The sequence below is a fragment of the Dunckerocampus dactyliophorus genome, chromosome 16, assembly GCF_027744805.1.
Source record: "Dunckerocampus dactyliophorus isolate RoL2022-P2 chromosome 16, RoL_Ddac_1.1, whole genome shotgun sequence".
Classification (NCBI taxonomy): Eukaryota; Metazoa; Chordata; class Actinopteri; order Syngnathiformes; family Syngnathidae; genus Dunckerocampus; species Dunckerocampus dactyliophorus.
Genome location: NC_072834.1, coordinates 8670968 through 8698803, shown reverse-complemented (window position 1 = coordinate 8698803; position 27836 = coordinate 8670968). Strand labels below are relative to the sequence as shown.

At 40.0% G+C, this 27836-nt stretch overlaps 2 protein-coding genes across 5 annotated transcripts in view; one reads left to right on the top strand and one right to left on the bottom strand.

Annotated features, from left to right (window-relative positions):
* Positions 1–22109, bottom strand: part of septin8a (septin 8a) — a 40184-nt gene extending 18075 nt beyond the window's left edge. For 2 of the 4 annotated variants that reach the window (XM_054754668.1, XM_054754670.1), the window contains exons 1-7: positions 21964–22109; positions 21649–21768; positions 11508–11622; positions 9749–9944; positions 7088–7274; positions 2518–2679; positions 59–155 (exon numbers count right to left, since the gene is read on the bottom strand). In XM_054754668.1, the coding sequence (XP_054610643.1) occupies positions 59–155; positions 2518–2679; positions 7088–7274; positions 9749–9944; positions 11508–11622; positions 21649–21678 (787 nt within the window). In that variant the 5' untranslated portion in view covers positions 21679–21768; positions 21964–22109. Of the gene's footprint in view, positions 1–58; positions 156–2517; positions 2680–7087; positions 7275–9748; positions 9945–11507; positions 11623–21648; positions 21869–21963 lie in introns of those variants that run through there. The other 2 variants (XM_054754671.1, XM_054754669.1) reach the window with 2 other exon arrangements.
* Positions 22110–23406: 1297 nt separating this feature from the next.
* Positions 23407–25679, top strand: LOC129169594 (ankyrin repeat domain-containing protein SOWAHA-like). Its single transcript, XM_054756160.1, has 2 exons — positions 23407–24646; positions 24724–25679. The coding sequence occupies exon 1, from the start codon at positions 23490–23492 to the stop codon at positions 24621–24623; it is 1134 nt and encodes a 377-aa protein (XP_054612135.1). The 5' UTR covers positions 23407–23489; the 3' UTR covers positions 24624–24646; positions 24724–25679.
* The last annotated feature ends 2157 nt before the right edge of the window (positions 25680–27836 follow it).

The following is a 27836-nucleotide window of genomic DNA, read 5'->3' as shown; positions in this document are numbered from 1 at the left end:
AAACAAAACCCGCCTAACCGCCAACAACACACCCACAAAGCTTTGAAGCAGTTCTCACCTTGCACGACACCCCAGGGGTACTGCCTGGCCCTCACTGTTTTGTTGCCAACTTTCACTTCTTCCACGCTCCCCACCACGGCGAACGGCAGATGGGCCTGCATAAGCACAGAGGTCACAATAGTCAAGAGGTCACTAGGTTTATTTGCACTCCTGGTGAACTGCCAAACGTTTTCCACTGAAGGCCACAGACTGACAAATCAAAGGATGGGGGGTGCCATTTTGATATTTTACATTTTGTAAACCAACCCATGTAGATATGCTAATAAATCATATATACTGTATGTTTCAAGAAAAATGTTTTGTGACATAGGTGGAAAAGCGGATTATTAACTCATTCAATCCCAGCCATTTTTCAAAAGACAACCCCTTCAGTACCAGCCTTTTTAGATGAGTTGCGCCATCACCTCGTTTTGCCTCTTGCGCAAAAACACATAAAAGACGTATAAATACTGTGTTGGGGTCGGGCGCACAGGTTTATAAAAATGTATAACAATGCCTTTGGTATTTAATAAGTTAATATGAATTTTGATCTCTTTACATTACACTTCTTTGCTCCTTTTTCCATTTTTGATAGGTTTATTTCCCCAAATATTTAAACTTTCTTCTCAAAATATTTTCTTTTTCTCAAAATTCCCATATTATTTTTACCTCATTCTCAGAATATTATATATTTTTCCCCAACCTAATTTAATACAAATTTCAACTTTATTCTGTTTCTCATAGTATTATGACTTTAAAAAATAATGTTCTTAAATATTTCAAGTTTAAGCTTCTAAAATGAAATTTTTTCCCCTTCTAATATTACGACTTTATTCTCTGAATATTACAACTCTTTTTCTATTATGACTTTATTTTCTCAATATTTCCTAATATTCCTAATATTTTGATTTTAGTCTTGTAAAATTACCTGCTGTTTTTTTTTTATTTATTTATTTAAAGGTATTTTTACAATGTGCCACGAGCAAATTAAAAAAAAAAACAATAGAGTGCTGCAAATGGCCCCCCAGTGCGGCACTTGGGACACCCATGACTTAAATGCATCGTACGGCAATTAAAAGAAAAGTAAAAGTAACAAATGACTACTGAGCCACCTCTCGATATACCCACTTGAGAAAAAAACTGTGGCGATGTGATCTGCACCACAGGTCTGCTACGAGTTTAACGTGCGGCTCAGTGGGGGCTGAGAGGCCTATTTTTGGTGTTGTGATTTAACAACGCACACACGTTGTCGTTGCTATGCTTCGTTGGGCAGCCATGCCACAACCCCCAAAAATTAGGTGGCATGTTGACGCCCACTGGCCAGCTTGATTTTGGTTTCGTGGCATACGCTGGTACTGATGTCACCCACTGGGAATAGATGGTGAACGATGAGCCAAATGTCAAACCAAACGTGTCTTTATTTATCCGTGGGGGAATTTCCCGCTCGTATGTGCCCGTGGAGATGTGCGCAGAGTAGTTATTATGAAATCTGAAATCTTACTTGGAATTTCCCAGTAAAAGACACACTACTAGGTAGTCTAGTAGTGTAGAGTGGAGTGGTTAGCTATTACTTACTTAATGAATATAAGAAACACTACTTTAGCATGTTAACGCAAGCAAATTAAACCAATGCCGTATTTCTGTATATAGTTGGCAAGGCTGACTGTGTGCTAAATTGCAGAGGGTACCAGGTGTCTTAAGGGGAAGGTGTTTATTAAGGAGACGGCCCATATTTGGTTACCAAAGTGGGGTACGCATCCCTCTAGGGCAGGGGTGTCAAACTCGTGCCATGGAGGGCCCAGACACTGCAGGTTTTCTTTCCAGCCGGTCACTAAACCAGGTGATTTTAATGATCAACACCTTCAGTTTGAGGGAAGGAGCTCATCACTTAAATCACCTGCTGAAGAAACTGGTTGGAGAGAAAACCTGCAGCGTCTCGGCCCTCCATGGCACAAGTTTGACACATGTGCTGTAGGGGTACGCAGACTGCTGTAGAGCAGTGGTTCCCAAACTTTTTATAGTGGCGTACCCCTTATGACGTTTGACCTGAAGCCATGTACCCCCTATGTACCCCCTTCTGCTGCACACTTAAAAAACATGAACCTTTTTATTTTAGTTAGCTAGAAATACTGAGCATAATTAATTGGTTTATTCATTTTACAGTAATTTCAGGTCAAAATTGTGTATTTTGCATGGTCACATTTTGATCAAGTTTCACATGAGCACTGATAAATAGATAAGTAATCATCATACATATCTTTTTTTGTTGGCATCTTCAAGGGTGTTTTTATAGCTGTTGATTTATTTGGCTGGATTACACAAAAAATACGGAACCAATTTCCTTGGAACTTTGTGTAGCGATGAAGTATCGGACAAGAAAGACTGGTGTGGATTAAGGACTGTTTTTCTTTTTTACATAAAAAACATGAAGGAATTTTATTTATTTATTTATTTATTTTTTAAGGATTTGGTGCTTACGTTCATGGAGGAGTTGATCTCGCTGACTGCTTCATCGTCTGTTGGGAACTGATATATTTGGACGCCGTTGCTCACCAGCTCGCTCATAATCTTTATTTTGAATTTGTGGAGCTCACTCTTGGAGATTGTATCTGCTTTGGCAATGATGGGGATGATATTGACCTGGGGAAAAAGACAGCAAACACTGTTTAAAGGCAGTGCAAGATTCAATGCATAAATCTTGACCTTTTTTTGTGTGTGTGTAATGTTGGTTTAAGCCTGGTCTGACATGCATTCTCACGCCTGATGTTATCATGGCTGACAGGACGTATGCATGCGTCCGTTCCATGACACGATATGCAAAACGTACTTCCTTTGGTCACAATGCCGTCAACAAAAATATATAAATATGCAGTGATGGCGGGCAAATGTGCTCAGTCATAAACAAACCCTGATGATTAAACAAACCGGGCGTCAGGTTCAATCAACATCAAATCTCCAGCTGTGGGGACAATGACGATTCCCACAGACTGCCACATCAGTGAGTTCATCTGGAGTCATATTACAGGCACTTGTAAACTCTCCCGGATGGATCATTCATTTACAGCAGGGGCCATCAAGTTTAAAACCTTTAAGAAAGTTAATTCATTGCAATTCAGTAATGGTAAAAAAAAAAAAAAGATCTAATGGCTACCGACTGAGGCAGATTTGGGTCTTGACAGGTGCCAGGGATATTTGCTTACTTCCCAGATGGTTAAAGAGTGTTCCCAAATAACTGTTGATTGTGGGTAAGCACCAGATGGTAGCTTGGACCACACTGGGACATTCACGATCACTAAAAATAAATATCACACTGGGATATTTAGGAAAAGTAATAGTTGTAGTAAATTGCAGATCATTCCCCATGTGTGGCGAGTTCACAGGGGGGTGAGGGGCAAATGGTAAAAGCTCTGTGGGATAAGATTTAATTCTAACCAAAACAAAACTGAAGGAGGCTTCGCCACACATCTTAAAACAAAGAGTGGCACTCTGCCAATCAGCTACTGACGTGGAAGCTGCAAAATTGTGGGTTTTTTTATTTATTTATTTATTAAAGACTATTAGCTTTGTGACATAGGTGAAAAAGCATATTATTAGTATACATTCCCCCCCCCCCCCCCCAATTCTTGCTTGGGTTTTTTCCCCCAAAAAATATTTAAACTTTCAATTTTTCAAAAATTACAACTTTCATTTGTAGTGACTGTTTGTCCTAATATTACGCCTTTAAAAAAAATAACATTGCATTTCCTCTCATAAAACTGAATCTTTTAAAAAAACAAATTTCTCTTAATATTTTGACTGTATTGTCAGAAAATTACAGCTTTTTTTTATTCTGCTGGTGTTGTCTTTTTTAATTTCCAACTATTTCGGCATTCTTCTTGTAAATTTTCTTCTCGTAATTATGGCTGTACCGCCTGAATAATTTTACTTTATTCTCGTAACGTTCCGCAACTTTTTTCCTATTTTTGCTGTTTTGTTTGTTTCTCAAAAAGAAAAACATTTTAACATTTGAACTTGATGCTACTAAAATTATGTTATTTTTCCTCATAATATTACAAAAATTATTCTTGTAAAATTCCGCATTTTTCTTGTTAGAATACAAGTTTTTTTCTCTTACTATTTTGATTTTATTCTTGTAAAATGTTTCCTATTTTTATGTTTTCTAGTTAAAGTATATTTTCAGAATGTGCCGCGGGCCACTTTGGACACCCGTGTTGTATGTAAGTGCAGATTTACAGCGTATATGTAAAAAGTGGATAAAATGCATGATAAAGTTTCTTGGAGCCAAGTAGACAAACACAGCTCATTAGCATTAAAGCTACAGACACACAAAACAATGTGTTCCCAGGAGGGCTTACTAAAAGCACTTTTAAACTAATCTAAATCCCAGAATCAATCAACCAATTAATAGATTTTGGCCAACACACTTCAAATCCACTATTGTCAACCCTCTGAGACGTATTTAAAATAGTTGAAAAACAGTATAATATGGGACCTTTAAAGGCTAGTAGAAGGAATTAATCTACATGGTTATGTCAACAAAAATAGGCTCATTTAGTAAGAAAAGGTTGTCTCTGTTCCTGCCTCAAAGCCTCAGCTTGGCTTTAAAAAGCTGTCTACAGGGCGCACGGGGAAGGAGGGTGGTATTTTGTACCCTACTAATGAGGGAAAAACACCATTGTCTTGCTTTGACAGCAAATTGTGCAGACCGGAGGAAAAGCTGTTTCTGGTCCACTTTTCCCTGTTCTTCCTGTTCCTTCCAGTATTTCCTGGCTGACAGGAGAGCCGTGTCAGCTCAGCTTCCATATTCATGCATGGAAACTACAATGGAACCTCAAAAGCCAGACAAAATAAACTCAATTTCATATTGGAATCACACGAGACCTCTGCAACTGCTAATGGTGGCTACCAGCACTAGCCGCAGGTTGACTGCTGCTATGCACGTCGTCACTCATTATGGGTTTTCCATTTTACACTGGTTAGCTTCGTTTTTTTTGAGATGGTTAAAATCGTTCTTTAAAATGTCCTGTACATTTAATAAAGTTGTTATGATGGCAACAGCTTGATCCTCAAACTGATTATCTCCATGTATTGTTTTTATGGGGAACAGATTGTATTCAGCCTTGGAGGTTCTCATATACAGGGTGGTCCTCGGGGTTACGTCGTCCAAGTTCTTAGACGTTAATCTAAGCCGGGTTTTGGTATGAATCAGATAAATTAACTCCTAAATCACTGAAATTATACACAGAACACATGATGGACATACTGAAATGAAACAGTACTGGAGTGGCTGGGCGTGAGCCACACAGAGTGTATTCTTCCGCTCTAGCGAGTTCTCAAGCAAGTCTCACGGTTATGGCAAATGTAAATTTTAATTCATCTATGGGCGCGCGCACGCACCCACGAAATGACAAAATTCGGAACGCCGTAAACCGACGACCACCTGTGGTATTCAAAAATAAATGTGCCTACAGTCCCTATTTTAACGCCCACAATGGTGTAGCCCCCAACACCAATGACTTCCAATAACTGTGGTGATTTATGGCCACAAGAGGAATAGCACTTTCACAGACATTCGTCAGTTATGCCGACTACGCAACATATTTATCATAAACTCGTCGATGAATGGTGTGTTTATTAATTTGTATAGAAATGTCAGACATAAAGAAGTGGCCCGGTCCCGCCAAGATCACTCAACACTGGCTCGTTTTCACATGAAACAATATGTGTGACATCATATGAAATCCACAATCAGATTCGTGCATTGATCTGGGTCACTCGTACAACTAAAATTAAGGGTGCCATATTATCGTATTAAGGGTGCCATATTACCTGCTTTCAGTAAGTCCTACTGGGAACACGACGCTTTGCGTGTCTGTGGCTTTAATGCTAATGTGCTGTGTTTGACCACGTCTGTCTGCGAAATTGCTATTGTGCGCTTTATCCACTTTTTTCAGATACACTGTAACGCTGCACTTGTCTAATGTAATAGATGTTATATATCACATACATCAGTGTAACATTAAGGAGCAGGACAGGAGGACACAGGCGCTAGCAACACTAGCGTAGCTACAGTATGTGAGCTACAGCGCTAACATTACACTCACGTTTTAACAGCAACATGCTGGGTTAGCTTATTTGCTGATGAAAAACAAAACTTACAACCTTATAGCTCCCACGCCTGCAGCTCACTAACGGATAGTTGACAGAGCTCCAGGCTTTATTTAAAGATGTGTAGCGAAGCCTTTCAGTCTTTTTTTGTTTTGCTTTGTTTTTTTAAGTACACAATTGTCATCTGTCAAGATTACGTAATTAATAAAACAACAAATCAAACTGCACACGTTGAGTGTACATAGCATTAGGCAACTCTCGAAAAAACTAAACAATGAAACATCCTTGGCTGTGGAGTTCACTCACTGTTTTTAAATAGCATCAGAAGACATTTGGGAGAGTGCATCCATGCGTTGATAGTGCCAGCAGGTTTTCAGTCACAAGCTGACCATCTGCTTTCTTCTGGATTTATTACCACTGCATCACTAGACACAATAAAAGCATAAAGCTGCCACTTCACCATGCATAAATCAGCATTAGAATATTATCTCAGCGCTTATTAAGTAACCATTCGGTGCCGTATTTCACATTAACCTGACACACTCCAGCAGTGGTGTGGAAAAACATGAAAATGTTCCTTGAATTACGTAGGCGAAAGCATGCAAGAACAACACAGAAGTCGTCCCCCCCCCTCGCAATTTTTCCATGCGGCAGTGGTCACTGACAGATGGATTTAAGTTCACCACTGTAATCAAAGAACAAGAGGGAAACCAACAGGTCTTTCCCTGCTACAAGGTCTTTTTTTCTCCACACAAAATAACAACTTTCTTGATATCCGATACGCTGGGAGGCGCAAGCTCGCTCTTTGACTTCTATTCATTCAAAGAAAGAAAACAACACCCTGCAGCGCTTCGGGGTGAAATGCACACGGCTCTCGGGATTTCACAGATACTGTTATTAGCCAACAATGGGTAACGGCTCTGACTGTTTGTACCGGTACCTTGCTGTCCAGTTTCTTCATCGTGACCAGGTCCAAGGACTTGAGCGAGTGTCCAGTGGGGGCGATGAAGTACAGGCAGATGTGGATCCTGGTGTCGTGGTAGTTGAAGAGCGAGCGCTTGATCTTCAGCTCTTCCTGCAGGTAGTTTTCAAACTGGGTGTCGATGTAGTCCACGATGGGCTTGTAACTGTGGAAGGCCGCAAAAACAAAAAGTTGTTTGGTGCAAGCATGTCCTGGTAGGAAGATGGGGACTGTCACCAGGGGAAAGGCTTGTTTGTGTGATCCACTTCTTTGCCAAGATCTCACAGCTGGGTGCTGCTGCATGAGACCTGTGTTGTGTTATGTTATGTTGCCCTCTGACCCCTTTCTCACAGTACTTTTCTTTAAAAATAAAAAAAAAATATGCAGCTCATGTCGCACAATATGCAATGACTTAGCATATCTTGTGAGACTCGGGCTCAGTAAGCATTTCAAGCATGAAGCCACCACAGAAGGGCACCAGTGCCGACAAAGACGGGAAGCATGATGACACTGAGCCTTTTGTGTTGTGTCCAGGCTGCTCAGTACCATACGGCTAAAGCGACAATAAGTCAACATCCATAAAGTCAGTTGTGTTTATTCTTAATGTGAACAGACTTACCTCCCAGCACCATGCATCTTAAAAAGCTAAACATACAATTAATTGGGTTGTTTTTTAAGTTTTATTTTGTTGCAGCTTGTGGTCCGGGGCCATTTGCTGCTTGGTTTTTATGGACCAGTGGCACATTGTAGAAACAAAATAAACAAAATGGAAAAAAACTAATAAAAAGGCATAATGTAACAAGACTACAAGCAACTACACGCACATGCATCAAGGTCAATTATGGAAATTAGACGATGGCGTCCTGACGATTACCTAGCAGCACCATGAATAGATTGCAGTCCTGTGGGAAACACTGGAATATATACCAGATCACTTCTTAGCATATCTACACTGGGTTTGCAAAATGTTAAATATTAAAATGGACACCACCTTTAATTTTTCAGTATGTGGCTCTCAGAGGAACAAGTATAATAATCCTAGGCATGTAATAGCACAAACAACAACATCTCTTGTCCCGCCTCCACATGCATCTTCAACCTTCCTCTGCGGAATGCACCGCAGCTGACCTTCGCGGTCCTGAATTTACAGTGCCGGGTCTCGTCTTCCACGGGCCTACAGAGGAGGCTGCTATCAGAGGGCGTGAGAATGCCGTTTGCTGGTTGGCTTCCAACTTTACTAGAAGACTCGGCTGAACGTAAAGACTGCTTCCTCTTCCAGTAACGACCCCTCTCTCATTGTGTTTATTCTCAGGCCCAGTGGGGATAGAAACATGTGCAAGAATGTGTGCTGCTTTTCTCATTGAAATCCTCAACAGCATGAATGTTAACTTGGCAACAAAAAACACCTGATGAAAGAACTGGAATGTGCCTATGGTAGCTTTTTAGGACACATATGCAGTCGTCCCTCACCACTTCGAACATCGTTCCCTCCCTCACATTGCGGTTTTTCATAAATTCATTAGTTAATAAATGATCGCTGTTGACTGTGGCCTATTATTAGTCAAAAAATATTGTAGTATGCTACACCAGTCACTGGGTGCCAGTGATGTTACATTGATGAGATCTTAGCTTGCATGACATTACCTTAACGTGCACTGCATGGAGTCAGCCATGGATGTAAAGTGAAGAAAAGTTCTCCTCTCATTCAGTGTGGAAATGGTACGTTTTTTGCTTCTTACTTTGTCCTTCTTCCCCACTCACTTTCTTAAGTTTAGAATAAATAAACTTGGGGCCGACTAGTTAGCTCGGTAACTTGCTATGCTTAAAGCGGCAGCCGTCTCGTGTGTCCCGCTGTGATCCCGTAGCCTGCGCATTACAGTTGAGCAATATGTTGTAAACAAAGAATAATAGGAGCGTAAAAGTGCCTATAGGGGTGTTATTTCATGTCTACGGGGCTATAATAACGGTAAAAATCATATTTAGAAAGTCCAACAGGTTTTCTATGCCCCAACTACAACTACTTCAGGGAAATTCACTTATCACGAGCGATCTGGAATCAATTCACCGCGATAAACAAGGGATGACTGTTGTGCCAAAAGGAATTGACGCAAATGAAACTTAATGTTTAATTACTTTCGATAGAACATTTTTAAGAATTTTTTCAGAATTTATATACAACGTAAACATACTCTACATATATACATACGTATTTATTATATACATATATACTATAGATAAGAAGCAAAACTCTAATCTGTAAAGGAAATAATGTTACATTTACAAGCACTATAAATGCATTTTTTATACTGCCTGTAACTGTTTTTTCCAACTTTTGGCTGTGTTGCTGTATAAAACGGCACCAACACGGAAGAATTTTCAGCCATCTGAGGTGTCAAAGCCGTACCAGAGGTGGCATAGCGCCTGTGTGAAATGGTATTCTCGTGCTGACATTGTTACGCAGCTCATTATCTGATTGCCGGAGACTGTGTTGCCTGTGTCACAAGCTCGCTTTACTGTGTTCTGTGTGAAAGGCATAGGACAATAAATGCCGGATCTTCTGTTACGGCTCCGATGGAGCAATTCTGCGCCAAAGTTGCTCCAAATATTACTTTTAAGATCTGAAAAGGTCTATCCTCATACCTGTCGTCTTTGTTGATCTGATCCCCGAAGCCGACAGTGTCGACAATGGTCAGCTTGAGGTGGACGTTGCTCTCTTGCAGGTCGTACGTCCGCGGGCGCAGGTAGACGCCGTTCTGGTAGTGGCTGGCCTCTTCGTTCTCAAACATGGTGTTGAACAGCGTGTTCATTAGTGTAGACTTGCCAATGCCCGTCTCCCCTGAGGACGGTTGGAAGGGAGCAGCGTGAGGCGAGACGGAGGAAGACAAGCGTGTGTGAGATGTATTGCTCACAGGGGAGCGATACGTCTCGTTTTAAAACGCTCACTATTACTTGATACACAAGACTGACTTCTTCCTTAATGTCGAGCAACATACACGATGTTTAACACACTGTTTAAGCTCAGCTGTATGGTGTGCACTGCATGTCATTGTAATTAAACTAACCAAGGCATTTCTCTACTGACTATTACTACACTAAAATGTTAACAGCTTAAAAGACGATAACTAGCATCACCTTTTCTCACTAGAATTAGTCGAAAAACAAAACGTACAGCCACCTCAGACAAAATCCTTAACATAGCTGCAAATATGAGACTTTTTTAAACAAGTACTAGGCCAGGGGTGTCCAAACTTTTTCCAGCGAGGGCCACATACTGAAAAATGAAAATATGCAAGGGACACTATTTTGTAAACCAACACAGAGATATGCTAAGAAGCTAGCAGCTCAAGAAAAAAATGCATTTCACCTTTGCTACTAAAAATGACGTTTTTTCCATAATAATATTCTTGTAAAATTGCGACTTTTGTTCTTCATTCGATTATGACTTTTTTTTCTTATTATTTTGACTTTATTATCGTAAAATTACAGCTGTGCTTTCCCATTTCTACTGTTTTTTTTAATTTTCAAACTACTTCATTTCAGCTTTCCTTTTGGATTTTTTTTTATTTTCTTCATTTTATTTTTCCTTTAACTTTATTCCCATAATTTTTTAAATCTTTTTATTTCAACATTGTTACTAAAATGATATTTTTCCTCCTATTACAAGTTTATTCTCGTAAAATTGTAACTTTTTTCTCATTAGAAAACAATTATTTTTCCTCGATATTTTTACTTTACTCTGGTGAAATTTCTGCTGTTTTCCATTTCTGCTGTTGTTTTTTTTGTATAATTTTCCCAAATATTTCAACTTTCTTCTTGTATATTTTCTTCTCCTAATATTTTCACTTTAGTCTCAAGTTCTAAATTTTCCCCCAACCTAAGTTTCCAAAAATTACAACGTTATTCATTGTTTTTTACTTAAAAATTAAAATTCCTTCATATTTCAACTTCATGCTACTAAAATGCCATTTTTCCCCTCATACTATTACTTTATTCTTGTGAAATTATGGCTTTTTTTCCTTGCTAGATTGCAACTATTCCCTTGATATTTTGACTTTTGATTGATTTGCTTCAAGTTTCCTTGTTAAATTGCATTTTTAGACTCTGCTGTGGGCCGATAAAAACACAGCCGCGGGCCGCAAAAGGACACCCCTGTACCAGGCAATCACGAGAAGGGTTTCCAAACTTGCTGGTAAATTTTTATTGGACTGTTGATTGTCAATGATGTTTTTCGATCATGTTTGCAGTGAATTTATGTATTTAATGTTCCTCATCATCTGCTGATGTTATGGCAATACGAGGAAACCGTGCTCTAGGGAGCACATACGAGGATTGCTATGATATGCTGTGATGCATCAACAAGTCGGCATGTCCAGTATGTCATCAGGAGGCATTTACTCACCTACGCAGAGGATGTTAAAACAAAAACCCTGTGTGACCGATTTGCTGACCAGTTGGTCGGGCAGGCTGTCGAATCCAACATGGCCGCCCAGGTTGAGGCTGCGCTTCTCTTCATTCTATGAGGGTACACAAACGAAAGAAAAACATGAGGATAAATACTAACATATACATTAACACAGTATTTCGGGTGACATTGGGTGGCAGTTTGCGAGATGAAAACATCAAGACTCAAGTGTTTTCACCTTTGACCTTGCTATCTAAACCATCTAGACAGGCACACAGAAAGCGTGTCAGCGCTGCAGACAGCACCTTGAGATAAATGAGACTAGCTCGTAGCGCTGCTCGTCTGGCTGAGCCTCTGACGACCGACCGACTGCATTCTTGAAGGCTGATGTCACCGAACGGCAGCAAACTGAGAGCAGAGCTCGGCTAGACGTGACCACACTGCAAACTTCCAATGCAGAATAGCTATGTGTGTAAAAGAGCACTACATGTACGTGCTGTCATAGGTCAAAACACGGAAAAGGTTCATGAGCAGCAGCACTGGGAGTGACAGTCAGTGAACCATCCATTCCAGAGGAAACAACACAGTTCCCAGACCAATGTATGGCTTTAGGACAACAGGAAATGGCTGCAGGGTTGGCCCCCAGGTGGCTCCCAGTGAAATAGGGCGGAAACTAGATGGCTTATAACAGCTATCACATGCGGTTGGCTTGCAGAAATTGACCAGCGATTACCTAAATAACCTGCAATATCACCAAGCATCTACAACATATGGGCAGATATGACCTTGAACATTTTATTTTGTTAATTGTGTTATTTTGAACTATATATATTATTGAATGATTAATTTCCAATATATTGGTATTACTCTAAAACAGGCATCAAGTTAAATTTAGGTTTGTGTAAAATACTACAAAATTTTGGACCAGTCATATAGTACTATTTGACTAAATAGGTCAGGCGACATTTATATTATTAGGTTATTTTATATTTTAGGTTCTCAGTTTAAGAGAGCTCTGCAACTTTGCCATAAAATTAATAGTTTTGCTGTGTTCTCGGGTCACGTTCTGCCGGTTGGTGAAAAAAGTTAAATAAATAAAGTCCGAAAAATTGTTATTTGTCATAATTAAAACAATTGCAGACACAACAGTGGCAGCAGTCCACCCTCAAGGACTATTGGCTAGGACCCAAACGTGTAACTTACATCTATTTTATGACTACCTATTATTTTCCAAGGCTTCGGCCCTAGCTAGTCTGATGCGGCTGCTAAGCAAGTTGGAAAATGAAGCCCAACTGGACCGCAACAGGAGGTGTCGAGAACAGATGTCGGTTCCGCGGGGCTTCTGAAGACTCCTCATCGGGACATAATTCAACATGTGACGAGGGGAGGAACGCCACCTGATGACCTCAATGACAAACCCATATGCGCACACAGGGTGTTCCTCAAACAGGACTGGTTGCTTGTAAGCCAAGGGACATTATGCAAATGTATTCAAGTGTCTCCTAAAGTGCAAGATATCACAATTGGAACCTATGCAAGGTGCTTTTTCAGTTATTCTGACAATGAATTGCAGCAGAACATGTGATTTTATCCTGAGGACAGTACATGTGCGCAGAAATCCTGAAAAATTGGCACATCAGAGCCGTAAAAGACCCTGTTGCCTGTGCCTCTTAGACAGACTACAACAAAGGTGCAATATAGCCGCAACCAAAGCACTCCAAAATCAAATAATTATACGGATGACAACATCAGCACCACAATCTGGAACAATGAAACAATTCTTGCATGACAACGACAATTGCTTTCATTACAACAGGGCTGGAGAAGGGAGTACCCTTTACACACAGAGTGCGTCCCGCCTCTGTTACAGCTCTGATTCTACCTCCAAAGGCAGAAAATTGCCAGATGGGCTTCGTCGCCTCTAAATTCTGCATTGGTGAAACTGGTCAAACTGCAACCCAGACAAAAGCCTGCCTTTAGAGGCAGTGTTAAGTTACCACAGCCTCTTTCACACAGAGATCCCACAAAATAGTCGCACCAGAGGTATAACAGTCGACACAACAATAGGACGCCTTTGCTTTTTACACAGAACCCAGAGAAACTCTGGGCACTTTCACACAGCAACACGGCATCATCAGATCAGACAGTTAGATGAGTAAGATGGGTAACAATACTCGTCGCACAGCGAAAAGTGCTTTTCCTTCAGAACTTAAAAGTGTTCATTTTGCCAGCCGAAGGAACCGGCATTGTAAAACATCACAACACACATTTTGTTTTATTAGCTCAAATGTTGCCCAACCAAACTTTCCCTTTTGGTTTCTTTGGCATCCCGTTTAGGCAGTTAGCAAACTCCATCATGCCTCCATTTCTAAAGAACAACACTTTGCTGACGGAAAGGTTAGGATTTTACATAACTGGTCAATTCGTATCATGCAGAAACTGAAGAGGAGATGAGGAATGACACAATCCAGCACCAAAGGTTTTGACAAAACGTTTTTCGTTGTTAAACAACTCATCTGTACTCCCTTCCTGTTCCTAGATTCTCACACAACTGCTGCCCTGCCTCCTCACTCATCACCGTCCCACAGGAAAGATAAAATAAATGAGTGAGGCAATTGTTTTTCCAGACATATTTACCTCTACATGACTGCAAAGATACTATCATTGAACTGACAAGAGACCAAAAAAAAAAAGTTCCTTGAATTCCCAATAGTGAAAAAATATATACTGCTTTTCTGAGAGTGTCTAAAAAGTACTGACAATAAAGCATTTAAGTTTTTTTTCTGTGGATGCACTACAATGTGGGTTTATTGTGATTTATTCTAGCACATGGGACAGGATTGATTGGCCGCAGAAGATAAGATTGCACAGTTGAGAAGCCAAAGTACCATGTGGAAGAGATTGAAAGTGGAAAAAAATGTGACAGCGAGCAGCCTTCCAATTGTCCTCGCCGGCAAAAAAAAAGAAAAAACATTTACATCCAAGCGCCAAGTAAAATATTTAAATTTTTCTCTGCCAGTGACGAGTGTAGGATTCCACCATGGAAGCAGTGGGAGACTTCAACCTCCACTCTGTTGCTGCACAAAATAAAGTACAAACTCTTTTCAGGAAAGTCAAACAAACAAAATGTTCAAACAGCCATCATGAATGATGCTGGGATATCTCGCCATGCCTTAGCTAAGTAAGAATCCAACTATGTGGCTTTTTCTTTGGCTTGTTTTCCGTCTATGTCATACCGCCACACAGGCAAAGATGAAATAGAGAGAAAAATGTCATGAAAATCATAAAAAATGGAAGTCCGTGATGCAGCGGTACATGCGTCTCGGTCCTGGCTGCTCAGTACAGTTGGCAATAGTGGAAGAACCACGGAATGTAATGAAGTTGTAGAAGATGGTCGTCAAACTACTGTATAGGAGGAAAAAAAGTCTCTGTAACAGGGTAGCAGCCATAATATTAAGAGAAAAAACAGGCAGAATGATACAAGACAAGTCATAAAGCTACATAGAATGGCAACAAGGTCATAAAATAGGAGAGAAAAACGTATAATCCTGCAAGATTAAAGCCATAATGCCACAAAATAAAGATGGTAATATTTTATTTTGAATGTGCATACAGGTTACATTGGAATACATCACATGTCACAAGATATAATCTTATATACAGTATATATAAGGATATAATCTTACAGTATAAATGTTGTAAAGTGGGCATGTTCCGGGAAAAACAAGGTCTGAATGTTTGTAGAACACGGAAAAAAAGGGTAATAATAATATAGCGGGCAAAAAGCCATGATGTTGGAAGATTAAAGTCGTAGCGCCACAAGATAAAGTTGCAATATTACAAGAAGAGAGTCATAATGTTATGCGACAAGTCAAACTGTCACAAAAAAAAGTCTCTAGCCACGTCGAGGCTTCATTCTCACGTTTTTTCAAAAATATATTAATGAATAAATCATGCTGTTTCGTGGTTGAATACGGTCTATTGTTCATTTTTAAATATTGCATATTTAAACCAATTTTACATATTTTTTGCCTAAATTGAACATTTAAGCATAAAATGAACTTAAAAACGTCAGGCATTCAGAAGACACATTCAAAGACGCTGTGACTGATGTGTAGTATTCTACACTGGTCATTAGGTGGAAATAATGTTACTGTAATGTTCGGTGAGACACACATCCCTTCCTGCCCAACACCGGAACACATTTACAGCCACACACATATGAGTATGCGTCTTATCGATGTGTTAAATGGCTTATTTACTGTTCTTATGTCCACTATAATAGGTGATACCAGTGTAAAGGTGACTATGGGGGTGTTATTTTATGTTTAGAGGGCTCTAATGTTAAAAAAAACATATTTAGAAGGTCGTAAACAGGTTTTCTATGCTCTAACTGCAAAAATATTTAATTTAAAAAGAAGAATCCTACTTGGGGAAATTAATTGAACCGTGATAAACGCCAAAAAGTAACAATGTTACAAGGATAAAGCTGTACAACTACAAAACAATCATAATATAGTAGAAGTCGCATAGTTATGAGAATAAGTTGTAATATTTCAGAGAAAAGTTAGATAAATGTGATAGTTTTGCAAAAAAAAAAAAAAAAAGTGTTTGCACAAAACAGTCCTGTTATGAGATAATGATTTTACAACAATAATGTCACTAATTATGAGAAGAGAGTTGCATATAAGAAATGAGTTGTATTTTTGGACAAAAAATTCAAATTTTTCCCAGGAAAAAAGAAATTACAGGAGAAAAAAAAAAGGTTGCAATGTAATAAAAAAAAAAAATTGTTTTTTTTGTTTTTTTGCAAAAGTCGTAAAACTGACAATGAAGTCATAATGCTTGCAGAATGAAGTCGCAACATTCTGCGAACAAAGTCATCATGTTAAAGTCGTAACAAACACAATTCTGGTCAACGTTATCTAGAAATCTATTTCTACAGTTTTGAGCGCCCGTCTGACCTCTTCTGTACGTACTGCAGCGACTGACTCATTCGTTCACACGGCGGCTGCAGCGTCGGTGTCACTATTCATCCGCAGCATTGATTTTGACAAGCTCGCCTCCAGGCACTTGTGACATGTATGGTCTTTAAGCACCACAATGCATCAGTGATGACACACCATATCCTGTGTACAGTCCAAGCCGTCTGACCTGAATGTGCAAAATAATTAGCTACAAGTCTTTGAATGCGTCTGGCGGGGTTACTTACTTGCTTAAACAAATAGGATGAACTACTGTTTCAAGCATGACCCCACCTCCACTTGCCTTAAGTTGTTCTTGATGATAATTCCGGATTGCATGCAGGCCTCACGGGTGAAACAATGGTCTCCGGGGTCAGTAAGTATAAGTAGCCTTTACATGGGGAATACGTTGTTGGGCTTTTCATGATATAATTACAGGTGCAGCTAAGGCTTTAAGGACTAGGCTAGAGGTCCGTAGGGAAGCCGGTAAAGCAGCCCCCCTCTCTATGATTCCTGCCTTTTTATGTGGCATGTTTGGATAAATGAGTGTCAAAATTGCCCTCAGGGGCACTAATAAAGGCTTGTTACTCTTCTCCCTGTTGTGAAAATGTGTTTACTTGGAGCCACAATGCTTTTTTCCACCCCCACTAAGAAAAACTCTTGCAGAAAGTGGAATTTTTTTCCCCGAACACAGCAACAATTGTTCAGTTTAATGTGTCTTGAGCTGCGGGATTGTTTTGTGCGACATGCAAAAACAAGCTTTAGAAATGTGAGAAACCCCAAATCTGCTAGTGCAATATTAGTATGAGTATTATATTGAAACACCGACGATTTGAATATTTTTTTTCCTCATAGGAAATAATGGAAATGGAATGAATCTGTTCCGATGTCAAACTGCTCTGTGTTGTAACATTTTAGCTAACGCGTTAACAACGTATTAAAAGGAAATTTCCTTTAACAGCAGAATTTTTTTTGACACGCGATTAACGTGCGCACGTCCTGTTTGTCCTGGATGTGGAGCCACAAGCGGGAACAAATATTGAGGAGAAATTGACAAAGAAAAGGGTATTTTGAATGGTAAGTTTAGCTTCAAAGCCCTGGCAGACGGCTCTCGCAACAGGACTAAAGTTATTTGCATCTACTGTCGCTGTGAGTGGAGTTGTCGCGGAGTACATCGGCTGCCGGAGGGACGTGAAAAGTTACTGGAGCACTGCCGGTTTTAGATGCGAGCCCTCTCTAGTATGTTTTTTCTGCTTTGAACTGGGAGCTAAAATTTCAGTTATGAGCTGCTAGTTACAGGCAGGCATAGCCAAGGACAGCTATTTGGGGGCTTTGGTCAGTGTGGCCATGTAATAGCATTAGCAGCACGCTAGCTAGTCATTGGGAAAGATTTTCAACACATCCGCAAAACACACACATTATAGTGATCTAATTTATCTTATTTATTATGTATTGTGTAAAACTATGACAGGAACAACATCAAATTAAAAGCACGAAATGAATACAGACCCACCATACGCTAGCACGACCACAGAGTTTGTTTTTCCAAAGAGGTTGTGCACCAACAAGTATGCACATTAGCACTCGGTAAGGTCATCAAATCTCACCTTCATGCATTCACACATAGTATCAGCATCTGCGACCAAATATGAGGTGAAAAATACAGCATGGTAGTCTATCTGTGCAGCGTGGGAGAAACTTAGATGGTGCGTTCAAGGACCATTGTGGCCGCTCATATTAAACATGCAAAAACTGTGAGATTTCTAACTCTATATTATTTTTTCAATAAAATAATGGCCTATATTTCCAAAATTGATATCCCTTTACATAAAATCTGATGTAGTTATTTCCAAATTATTTTATTTGTTATTATATTTTGTTGTTGTTGTTATATTTTGTTAAGAACGCTTTCCACGTTACCATTTTCCCTGCCTTACAGCATACTTGGGGATATGATGTGCTCTTTTGCACATTTGAAAGAATGTAAGAATGCCACGTTTATAGGCCTGGCTTCTTTGTTTTCTCCTGTAAGGTTAATGTCTACACCAACAAAGGTAACCGTTGAATCGGATCAAATCAAAATCGTATCGTCTGTATTGAATCGTATTGTTCTGTTTTTAAAAAATATCCTTTTTGGAATCGTATCTTAACCCGTGTATCTGGGTGCGCATCCCTACTTTCTATAGATATACTGTAAAATGATTTCTATCTGAGATTAATTGCAATTACTTCTAAATTAACTGGCCAAAATGAGATTAATCACGATTAAATATTTTAATCAATTGAAAGCCCTAATTTCAGCACTTTTAACAGGCATCCAAGTGTAATGCTAAGTTGTCGCTGTCAAATTACTAAGATAAAATAGTATAAACAACTTTACTGAGGATTGTCCCATACAAAGTTTAAAAAGAAGTTAACCACTATAATAACAAGTCACAAAAAATTAACCGAAAAATCTGAAACATTGCTAATTGTGTATTAGCATCAGTAGTAACTCATAGTTTGTATTTTCAATACCATATTTTTTATTATTTTCTCATTTTTAAAAAATCATCTGTTCCGGTGTCAAACTGCACTGTTTTAATAGCATTTAGCAGTTTAGAGAATCTTAACTTTGATGACGAATGAGGACCGCTACTTTGTTTTCCGAGCTTTCTGAAACTTCGGCAAAAGCTGACATTGTTTGTGTTTTAACATAACTAGAGGGCATGTTTAAATGAGCGGCGTGCTGTTATTCATGGGCCCCCAGTCTGGTAGAATCAATGAGAGAAAACAGCAGTTGCAGGGTAATTGGCTGCATCGATCGCCTCTCGTGGCCTACAAAGCTATCCCAAAAAGCTACACCCCTCTGCAATATGTGCCAATGACACTCCCCCACTGTGTGCCCTTTTTACACAAACCAGCCAGGCAGGCCCATCAGTTTGTTCAATATGGTCTCACTTAGATCCGAAAAGAATAAAAAAAAAAAGTGAAGACAGGAAGTCAGACAGGCCCCAGCTGTGCAGCCGCCCAGCCGCTACCGCTGGCCTGTTTCACTGCATTCTCAGCATTTTTCCCCCCATAATCAATGCCCCAATTTTATATTCCAAAATCCCAGGCAGCAGCAGAGAGCCGGCTGCGCGCCACGAGCTAAGCAGCACACTACTTTTGATCGGATGGCTTTGTTTTGCACAAATAAGACGCACAGGAGTCTTTTCTTAATCCCTTCAGCCTTTCTAGTGTCCACTGTACAAGCAGGTGTCCTAACACTCTCTTCTGTTGCCTCTTTAACAACAAGGAGCATCAGTGCAACTTCCAAGGAGAAAAATAAAATCCTCATGTCATTCCGAGAATAAAGCTGTAATGTTACGAGAATTAAAAAAAAGGGAATATTACAAGAATAAAGTTTAACTTTTACAAGAATAAAGTCATAAAAAGTTGATCATGTTACAAGAACATCCATCCATCCATTCATTTTCTATGCTGCTTATCCTCACTAGGGTCACGGGGGTATGCTGGAGCCTATCCCAGCTGACTTCGGGCGAGAGGCGGGGTGCAGCCTGGGCTGGTTGTTACAAGAATGAGAAAATGCACAAAAAGACTCAATATTACATGAATACATTCCTATTATGAGAACATTTCCAGAAAAAGAGCATAAGAGTATCGGAAAGAAGCCATAATATTCACAGAAAAAAACTCTAGTGTAATCATTAAAAAAAATGTAAAAAGCTACAAGGCAAAAAGTCATAATATGGTGAAGATAAAGCCGTACAAGAAAAAAGGGAGATATGGTTGCATTATTATGACAATCAAGTCATAATGGCGGGGCTTCAGGCTGGAACGGATTCATGACGCTAACCAAGGTTCCGCTGCAGTTTGTTTGAGGATAAAGTCATAATATTACGGGAAAAGGCTGTAACGTTACTAGGAGAAATTGTTGTTGCATTACAAGGAAAAAAAGGTTATGTTCTGAGATCAGAGCAAACCTGTAATATTTTGAGGTAAAAGAGTCGTACTGTTATGATTGAAAGTTGAAATGTTACAGAAAAAAGTCGGAATGCTACTGGAAAAAAAAGTTGGAATGTTACGGAAAAAAAAAGTGGGAATGTTAGAAGAATAAAGTTGTATTTTTTATATGCGTTGTTAGAAAATAAAGTCATAGTTTTCTGAAAAAAAGTTCTAAAAAGGTCACAAAAAAATGTTGGTAATATCGCAGAAAAAATAAATTGAGGTAAAAGAGCACGACATTACAAAAAAAAGGTGTAATGTTCCAAAAAAGTCGGACTGTTCCAAGAACAGTCATTTTTTTCCCCCGTGTAAAGGTATGTTGTTCGAGAATAAAGTTCTACTATTCCAAGAATACAGTCATACGATTACAAGAACAAAGTAATAATGTTACAAAAATTGTTGTAAGAGGAAAAAATTTGAACAAAAGTTGAAATATTTCCGGAAAAAAATGTATCGTAATAAGATCTTAGAAAGAAAGAAATCGTAACATTACAAGAACAAAGTCGGAACATTCTGAGCATAAAGTCATACACTCCAGGAAAAAAAAAATAACAGTAATATTTAGAGGAAAAATGACGTAACATTACGAGAAGATAGTTGCAACGAGTGAAAAATGAAGCCATGGGGTCAGACGTGATTTATTGCTGCAACTTATACATATTTCAGATGCCTTCCTGTCTTTTACGGCAAACTGAGACATGCACAAGCAAGGGGGGGGAAACTACTATAACTGTTGACGATATGAAAATACTGCAAGAATGAAATGCAATAATTGAAAGATGAAGTCTCATGACATGCAGTCACTGAGTCATTCATGTAATGCACTGTGCTTTCCTTGCACAAGTATTTAGCCTATTTCATAGTCTTTACCTGCTAGCTAGCTTACATTTTACATTGATTTCAATGCTGCATTTAAGGAGTAACATCCACATGGATCACGGAGGGAGAATAAAAATGAAAACAACCAAGATAAAAGGTCATTTGTTTGTCTAATGTCCGAAACCTGCTTCCACAAACGACTTCCACCGTGTGGGCTGAGCCCCACATTGGAGGCTCCCAACACCGGGAAAGGCTTAACCACCAATATTCGCTTCTTTTTACCTCCTCTTAACAAATCACTACCGAGTATCTGGCGTGCATTTATTGTAGCATTACTATGTGTGCATGATTGAGGAAGGTTGACTCACCGAAAACACGTCCACGTCCGTGGCAGCCATGGTGCGGAATGTGTGGTGTCTGCTGTAGCGGAGTGGAGAAGAAGCGAGGGGGCAGAAAGGGAGCTGCCCTTGTCGCTCTCGGCTAGCCTGCTACTGACAGAGAAAAGACGAGGGCGAGGGAGGGGTGGAATGACAAGATCATTCACCTACCCGTTGCGCTCGCGTCGCTCAAACAAGCGCAAGCTGTACACTTCCGTGTTGATATTCACACAATTACCGCACAAAACGCATTCAGTTGGCTTCTACCGTATTCCTCGTGAAAACAACGCACAAAAAACACTCTACCTGTGGTTTTGGTGATTAGCCAGAAGCGTTGTGTTTTAATCGTCTCGACAACGCAGTGCATGGTGGGAGCTTTCCTGGAGCCTGGCAGACATCTTTGGGCGGGACAAGTCCGCCTCAATATGGCGACCTGTCAGGAACTTCCCACTACTCGTCCTCAAGAATGTGACGCTGCAAGCCAAGACAAGAGAAGGAGGGGAAAATATGTGTGAACCATTGAGATAAATATCAGCCTCACTGGTTGTTTTTTTTTTTAATTTTACTTACATTTTTATTGATCAGTGGTGCCACATATTGATTTTGTGAAGGTCATTTCGTTTTATGTCAGTAATAGTTTGTATCAAACATAAAGATGTAATATTAATGTAACATTTTTCAACTCTTTTGTGGCTAAAGGTGGTGACGAAATCTCTCGGCTGTTGTATATAAAAATGCCGGTGGAAAGCACTGTAACTAACATACACTTCAATTAGTACCTCTCGTGCATTGCCGATAATAAAACCATAGCTATATTTGGATTTTGGATTTTTTATACCGCTCTAGTATTGGATATCATTACAGTATATGGAACAGGTGTACCAAATGTAGTGGCAAGTGATTGGATATGTGCAGCATTAAAATGCTTCCTACTGTATGTAAAAGTATACAGTATACATGTACAGTATATAACATACATACATATACCGTTTTTTTTTTTCAACTGTGCAGGTGTGTACCTAATTTTGTGGCCTATGATTGTGAATGCGCATGCAGTAAAATGATTCCTACATGTAAAACAGGCAACTGTTTTTTTCTGACTGACATGGAGTAGATTCGATAAATAATTCAATTATCATTTTATTTTACATTTCAACATATGCATTGTTATTGGTAGTAGTCGTAGTAGTAGCAGTGATAATAATACTAATCATTATTCGGTATGATTTTCTTTTGAACTTGGACAGACCTTTTAAATTTGAAAGGTCAGTTTTATTTGATTTGATATTCAAATGAAATGTTGATACATTTTGACATATGACAGACATACGCGGCTTTTACGACAATACAAGTGAGTCTAAAATAACAATTCATGACAAAATAAAACGTTCAATATGTTGTATTAATTGGGGAAAATGTACTAAAAAATCCAATACATTCAATAATACAATTAACAGTTTTAAAAATGAGTTGCATAAGTAGATAAACTGTGGGGTTTTTTCAAGCAAAATATATGTGCGCAGCCGGTTCTAATCAAATATTTGTACAGTTATGCAATCTTGGCTCAGTTTAAGTTATTCTATTTTTGCAGGAATGCGGTGTTTTGCATGCTAGGCGGGATATCCGTATGTAAAAAGGAAAGACATTTAAAGTTATTGCTTGCTTGCGCGCGTGCGTTGTAGGATTCAAATGACGTCACGCCTGCACTCCCACCGGAAAATTCAGGTAGGGAGGAGGAGGAGGAGGAGGAGGAGGAGCCGGTCAAGGTGCGCTGATAGAACCTGCAGGAAATAAAGACTTTTCCGTTGTAGTTCTTTTTTTTTTTTTGAAAGATGTTGTTGAGCCAAGAGAGCGTCCTGTCGGTTCTTCTCTCGGCGGGTGGCCGAGTGAGGAAATCCGAGCTGGTGTCTCGCTTTAAAGACTCGGTGGACTGCGACGATCCGGCTGAGAAGACGCGGAACAGAGAACTCTTTAAGACTTTTGTTAACAACGTCGCCTGCGTGAAGGAGAGCGAGGGTGTCCGCTATGTGGTGCTCAAGAAAACCTACCAGAAATGTCTACAGGAGAACACGGAGGACAAGGAGGACAAGGAGGAGGGTCCACCTGAAGGAGAAGGTGAAGACAAGACAACAGCGCTGCTGTCTCCTTTTGAGCTTGCATTGCACAGGAGCAAATATTCAGAAACAAAAGTGCAGAAGATGCTCAGTTTTGCAGCCAAACCCTACGCTTTACCTCTGAGGATGCCCTCCGTGGACCTCAAGGTGGACACCCCAGAAAGCCCCGTAAGAACCAAAAGGAGACCACCTTCAGATGAGCCTAAAGATACCAGAATCCTGTCTTCGGTTCCTCTAGACCAGGCGGAGCACGAGTGGCTGGTGAAGTGCGCCTCTGGTCACTGGAGTCAGGTCTACGGCCTCCTGCTGAGAGACCGCCAGCTGGTCCACAAGCGGGACTTCATGTCGGGCTTCACTGCCCTGCACTGGGCCGCCAAGCACGGCAACGGCGACATGCTGGAGAAGCTCGTCGACCTCTCCAGGGAGACGGGTGACGCTGTGGACGTCAACGCCAGGACGCACGGCGGCTACACCCCCTTGCATGTCGCCGCCTTGCACAAGCAGGACAACATCCTGGCCGTGCTGGTGGCGGAGTACGGCGCCGATGTGAGCATACGGGATAACGGCGGCAAGAGGGCGTACCACTATCTGCACAAGGACGCCTCGGAGACCATCAGGGAGATGTTAAGCCAACCTAAACCCCAGCAGGCTGGCGACGACAGGGAGGAGCCGTTCCAGGATTTGTCCAAGGGCCGCCACTCCATAAGTCGCCTCTTCCAGCCTCACGTGAGGCCGCACAGGAGGGGGCACAAGCAGAGACCCGCGTTCTTCTCACTGAGCGACGAACCGGCCGGCGAGGAACAAGAAGACGGGGTCTTCAGACACAGGATCGTATCAGACGCTTTTGCATAACGATTCACGAAGGATGACTTATGGTGGGGGTTTTTTTTGCTATTTCCATTACTCAACAATCGCTCCTTCTGAATGTTCTAAACTCCTCTTTCCATGCTAGGACATACCATAGCTCCAGAAAACAAATGGAGACTGAAGCAACAGCGCTTCTGCTGGTTGAAGCCAAGTACTGCACTCCATTTAGCGTAAACAACAATCCCTCATTTCTGTGTATTTGCTTGTTTGTTTACTGTATCATTATGACTCTATGGAAGTCACTCGAACATAATAACATAATAAATAGCGGTGATGGTCGACATTTTTCATGAAGCATCCAAACACTCAAAAAGGAATTCCCATGCTAATACTTGCTGTGTCCCACAGGTGGTGCCCCCGAAATGGAAAAGGACTAATTAAACATGAAAAGAAGTACCAGTGATGTTGTCATCATATAGATTTTTTTTGCAAAAAAAAAAAAACACACTGTGGGTTATGGTGGTACTGTTGATATCTTGGATCTAACAGTATCGGCGCACTAGCATCAAATATTGAATATTAAATAATACATTGTGATTGTGTGTGTGCGTGTGTACTAATGGCATTTTGTCAGTTGAGCACATCAACACATTAGGAAAATTATAATCGTGCGTTCCCCCTTCCGTGTGTGTGTGAGTGTTCTTGCCTGAGGTCAGCTGACACTATAATTCCCACGAAACACACACTGTGTTTGACGTCAAGACAATGGCTCATCTCCAAGCCTCAGGCCTTTTCATTATGCACAAGAATATTATTTGAAGAAGCTGCTGTTTGTCACTCTTGTGTATTTTTATTTTGGTCCGCTGGTCCTTCACTCATCCATTATTCCATTATTTTCTTTGGTGCACATTTAGTGCAATGGTGTATTCTTTGTTAGACGTTTGTTGGGAATTGCTGGAAATAAATTTGAAACATTTTTAGAATAATTCGATTTGTTTATATGTATATTTTTAAAAACAGATAATGCTAGTATAATTTTGAATATTAACATTTGTATTTGATTAATTATCCATCCGTTCATTTTCTTCTGCTTATCCTGGTCAGGGTCGCAGAGAAAACGGTCTCAGCAGGGAAGTACAGACTTCCCGGTCTCCGGCCACCTCTTCCAGTTCCACCGGGAGGACACCAGCTGGGAGACATAATCCCTCCAGCGTGTCCTAGGTCTGCCCCGGGGCCTTCTCCCGCCTGGGCATGCCCGGAACACCTCACCAGGGAGGTGTCGGGGAGGCATCCGCCCTGCATGCCCGAGCCACCTCAACTGGCTCCTCTTAATGTGAAGGAGCAGCGGCTCGACTCCATAAATGGCCATAAATGTCCTTAAGAGATAATAATAGATTTGAACCACCAATTAAAATGAGCACAACATGAACTGTAATAGGTAGTAAAACGTTAAACTCACCTGTTAGCGAACAGGTCGGAGATGAATTACGAGGCGAGAGGGTTCACATGGTTCAGTGTTTGTAGTCTAAATATCTAAGACGTTGAGTTTTAAAATCCTGAAGACATTGTTATGTAAGGATGTAACAGCTGTTTATAGTGTTAAGATGGAGGACGTGAAGACAAACATTGTTTCTGTTGGACGCTAGTCTGTGGCGACACCATGATGCCCTTCTGCATTACTTTTCAATACTGTAAGAACAATGCTAAGATAAGATAATGCTAAGTGATAATGATAAGATAAGATAAGGAGATAATGCTAAGATAATACTAGTGATAATAAGACAAACATACAGTATCAATGATGCTAAAAATATACTACAAACACCGCCTAGTTCAGAATTACGAGGGAGTATCAGGGCCTCATTGAAAAAAAGAATAATCTGAGATTTCGAGAATGAAGTGGTACATTTACGAGAATAGAGTGGTAAATTAACGAGAAAAAAGTGGTACATTTAGGAGAAAAAAAGTCGAAAATTCGCGAGAATAAAGTCGGAATAAAGAAGAGTCGGAATACTACGGGAGTAAAGTCGTAATGTTACGAGAGAAAAAGTCGTAGATTTACGAGAATAAAGTGGTCCACTTACGAGAAGAAAAGTCGTAAATTGACGAGAAAAAAAGTCGTAAATTTGCGAGAATAAAGTCGTAATGTTACGAGAATAAAGTTGTACATTTACTAGAATACATTTGTAAATTTGCAAGAATAAAGTGGTACATTCACGAGAAAAAAAGTCGTAAATTTACTAGAAAAGAAGTCTTATATTTGCGAGAATAAAGTCGTAATAAAGAAAAGTCGGAATATTACGAGAATAAAGTCATACATTTATGAGAAAAAAAGTCGTAAATGTACGAGAATAAAGTGGTCCATTTACGGGAAAAAAAAGTTGTAAATTTACTAGAAAAGAAGTCTCACATTCGCGAGAATAAAGTCGTAATACAGAAAAGTCGGAATATTACGAGAATAAAGTCATAAATTTATGAGAAAAAAAGTCGGAATGTTACGAGAATAAAGTTGTACATTTACTGGAATACATTTGTAAATTTGCAAGAATAAAGTGGTACATTTACGAGAAAAAAGTCGTAAATTTACTAGAAAAGAAGTCTTACATTGGCGAGAATAAAGTCGTAATAAAGAAAAGTCGGAAAATTACGAGAATAAAGTCATACATTTATGAGACAAAAGTCGTAAATTCACGAGAATAGACTTGTACATTTACAAGGTATAAAGTCGTAACATCACAAGGATAGAGTCGTAAATTTACAAGAATAAAGTCGTAATATTACGCGTCATTGTGTCAGAGATAAAATAGAGCATAGCTCTCCAGGAAGGAAGGAAACTTTCCGCTTGCTTCAGGCAAGCTTTTATTGATGACGTGGCAGCAAAACAGAGCAGTTGAGCACAAACAGATTAGCATGTCTCGCCCCTTCCTTACCCCGCCCCCTCCACACACCCAAGGCCAAAGGTCACATAAGGCCTCACTTTTCATAGCTGTCTCAGGCAATGCCTGTTACGACAGAGTACTAAAATAATCTGAAATTTTGGGAATAAAGTCGTAAATTTACGAGAAAAAACTTTGCCTGAGATACTGTAGCTATGAAAAGGGGCGATTTATGTGACCTTTGGTCTGGAGGCCAAAGGTGGGTGGGGTAAGAAGGCGGAAGTGAGAAGTGCTAGACATGCTAATCTGTGCTCAAGTGCTCTGTTTTGCTGCCACGTTATAAATAAAAGCTTGTTTCCTTCCTTCCTGAAGAGCTAGGCTC